At 35.4% G+C, this 2,993-nt stretch overlaps 1 protein-coding gene across 1 annotated transcript; it reads right to left on the reverse strand.

The window, feature by feature from the left end:
* Positions 1-8: 8 nt before the first annotated feature.
* LOC100641150 (apoptosis inhibitor 5-like) lies at positions 9-2,162 on the reverse strand (the record flags this gene model as incomplete). Its single annotated transcript, XM_003391459.3, has 8 exons — positions 2,074-2,162; positions 1,788-1,949; positions 1,588-1,696; positions 1,392-1,457; positions 1,040-1,197; positions 692-832; positions 565-630; positions 9-103 (listed from the first exon to the last, which is right to left on the reverse strand). Coding segments are annotated over exons 1-8 (872 nt in total), but the record flags the coding sequence as incomplete, so codon positions are not given.
* Between the last annotated feature and the right edge of the window lie 831 nt (positions 2,163-2,993).

Consider the following 2,993-nt stretch of genomic DNA (forward strand, 5'->3'; position numbering starts at 1 on the left):
CATTGTACACGTTTTGTTGCTTTTGTGCGTCAGTTATGGAAGCAAATGATGGTAATATTTCCACTGATGCATATCTAACAAACTGATATGAGCTACCACCTTTCTGCAGGGAAGAGGAGGGAAAGAGATAGTAAAGGAGGAATGAGGAACACTCCTGTCTTTAAAACAAAAAAGAATCAGCTTAAACTTTAAATGTAATAAAATTTGGGGGGGGGAGATTTTGGAGCCAATTTTCAGAAAATTAGAATATTTTGAAAGTGCCAACAATAAGGTTTCCAACAGGATCTTGGCATAGTGTAAAATAACTCAGAAATCTGGCCAAAGACCATAATACAAAGAGAATTCTGCCTTTTAATATTTTTTCCTGATACATATACATGTTCTTTTGTTGTTTAGCAAGTTTGAGCTGATTCTGATCAAAAAAAGATTTTTTATGAATTTTTAAAGATCCCCCAAATGCCAAGTACAGTATTGTAGTGTAGTGCTTGTCAGCTCATGATTAGCTCCATTAGCATGCTTTGTGGTAAACCCTGAGCATAACTCAATTTAAAATGAATGTCTTACCTTACAATATTTGAGTGCTAATCTAAAACAAGTGATAAATCTATCGATAGCTTCCGGCCCTTCAGACTGTGCATCAAATAAAAAAAGGGCATTAAATAGAAACCGGGCACTAAATAGAATAACCCACCTGAAAGTTACCGTCAAGCTCGGCCTGTTCGGCAATAACGTCAATAATAACGTTAGCACCTTCGGGCGATTGTAAATGATGTAATTTACCTAAAACATCTACAAACGTCTCAAACTCTGCGGCTGTCACATCACCAAGTACCTAAATAAAGGAGAGGAGGGCATTAAATTTAAAGTATATACTCATATATATATACATAGAAATTTTCCAAATTTTCTTTTATAATAATTATATTATTTATTAAAATTGGTGCATGTATATTAAAGTTTATGCAGTGGACCAAAAATGTCAAAGAAATAAAATTAGACACTGCAAATAATTTCAATTGAAATTTGGATCACTTGTTACCTTTTTAACAAGTTCAAGTAGACATTTTTCATTTTCTTCTTTGGGTATGAAGAGAACATGCCTCATGTCCATTAGAGGGACTGACACATACTCAATGGCTTTCTCTCTCAGGGTTTCATCTTCTCCTAATATCTGATCAAATATTCCAATTAATGCACCTTTGAAAAACAAGAAAAAAGACAAATCAATAATATTGATTATAAATGAATTTTTGTGAATAATTAGTGGGTGTGGTCTTCAGTGCTAATTATGTCACCATGGTAACATTAGACGGTAATTCCAACTAAATTAACTCATCACAAGATCAATTCTACTCCCTCCCTCCTCACTCTCTCCTCTCTAATCCTCTTACTGGGTGTGTCATGAATCAATATGGTTGACATTGCTGATTTAACTAATATTACATCAGCTGGATCATCTGTAGAAAGAGAATTATCATTATCATCATCATCATCATCTTATGATTGAACTATGATTTTACATGTAGGTGTCAATATGCTCTTTTCCCTTTTTCTCTAACATTAATAATTAGCAATAACTACTATTACCTGATACTAGTAATTGTGTGAGAACATCAGCTACTTTAGTACACAGGTCTTTATTACTTTTATTATTTTTACATAATTCAGGTAAAGACTTAATTGCAGCTTGCCTTACCTAACAAAAATAAACACATGTAAATTACTGTATGACATGTATGTACATAAATGTGAATTACCATACTGCATGTATTTTATTTTTATTTTACCAGGGATTCGTCATCCTCCACAAGATCAAAGAGAACGTTCATGATGTCTCCTTCAAGTGTTGGGAAAAAACGAGCAAATTTAGCAATAAAACCGGACACAAGCCGCTTCACTGCCGCGGAGCCTTTGGCACTTTCCAATAAACCCAAAAAAGCTTCTGTTTGCTAGGAGAAAATTATGTAAAAATATAAAAAGTGGGTGGAACAGGCATTAATTAGAATAATAAATTTAGCTCATCTATCTCTCTGTACAATAAAAGCTATAATTTAAGTAAATCCACTCTCTTACTTCTCCAGCTTTATCCCCAGCGTCTGCCAAGATGCCATAATTCCTGTAAAGAGCCTCTACTCCATCGCCCGCCATTATCACAGCACGTGGTTTAATAATAGTTATGAATTAATGGTTAATGCCATGGCAACCAACGCCCACTCAGTGGTGGTGGGTGTGGCTGGGCGCCAATAAGATCAGCTGGAAGCAGTGATACGATACCTGATAACTTGATAAGCATTAAGCAGTTGAGCATAAACTTCTTTTAGTTTTACAGCTATGGCTGACAGTGCTTGCTCTGGTGCTCCAAGAGGTAGTTAAAGCTCTCTCTATTTTTTAGAAAACTCCCAGCTTTTGCTTTATTGATTGATTCTTTTAGATCCCCTCAAGGAAGACATGCACTTACTGTTGGAGTGCATAACTTGCAAGCCACCTTGCACCTCTTCCCAGAAGCAAGCTCTGACATTAATGGCAGATATGTACTTAATGGAAGATGGTCAGTGAAACAAATAGCTACATGATGTTGATTGCTTAAAGTAGATAATGCAAGGGAGATTTTCAGAACAGAAGGCTTCCTTGAAGCAGTCATTGATCTCTTAAAGAATACGGCATCTTTAGAAGTGAAACAAGCTTGTCTTTGCACGCTAGCCTGTGCTACTGACAATAATGGTAGGCTACTGTAATAATGCTTATGCTTATACTCATGGCCATACATTATTAATTGCCTTCTCTAGTCAATACACAGATAAGACTTTGCAAAAGTGACGTCTTCACATTACTGTATTCACTATTGAGATCCAGTGAGGGTACTTTGAGGCTAAGATCAGGAACTGTCGTACTATTGGCCAACATAATGAACAATAACAGTAACTAACAATTATACAAGTACAGTGTAATAATAATCATTATTATTATTATAGGTCAAGGACAAAAGATGCAAG

The sequence above is a fragment of the Amphimedon queenslandica genome, unplaced genomic scaffold (assembly GCF_000090795.2).
Source record: "Amphimedon queenslandica unplaced genomic scaffold, v1.1 AMPQUscaffold_8967_Cont19093, whole genome shotgun sequence".
NCBI classification, from domain to species: domain Eukaryota; kingdom Metazoa; phylum Porifera; class Demospongiae; order Haplosclerida; family Niphatidae; genus Amphimedon; species Amphimedon queenslandica.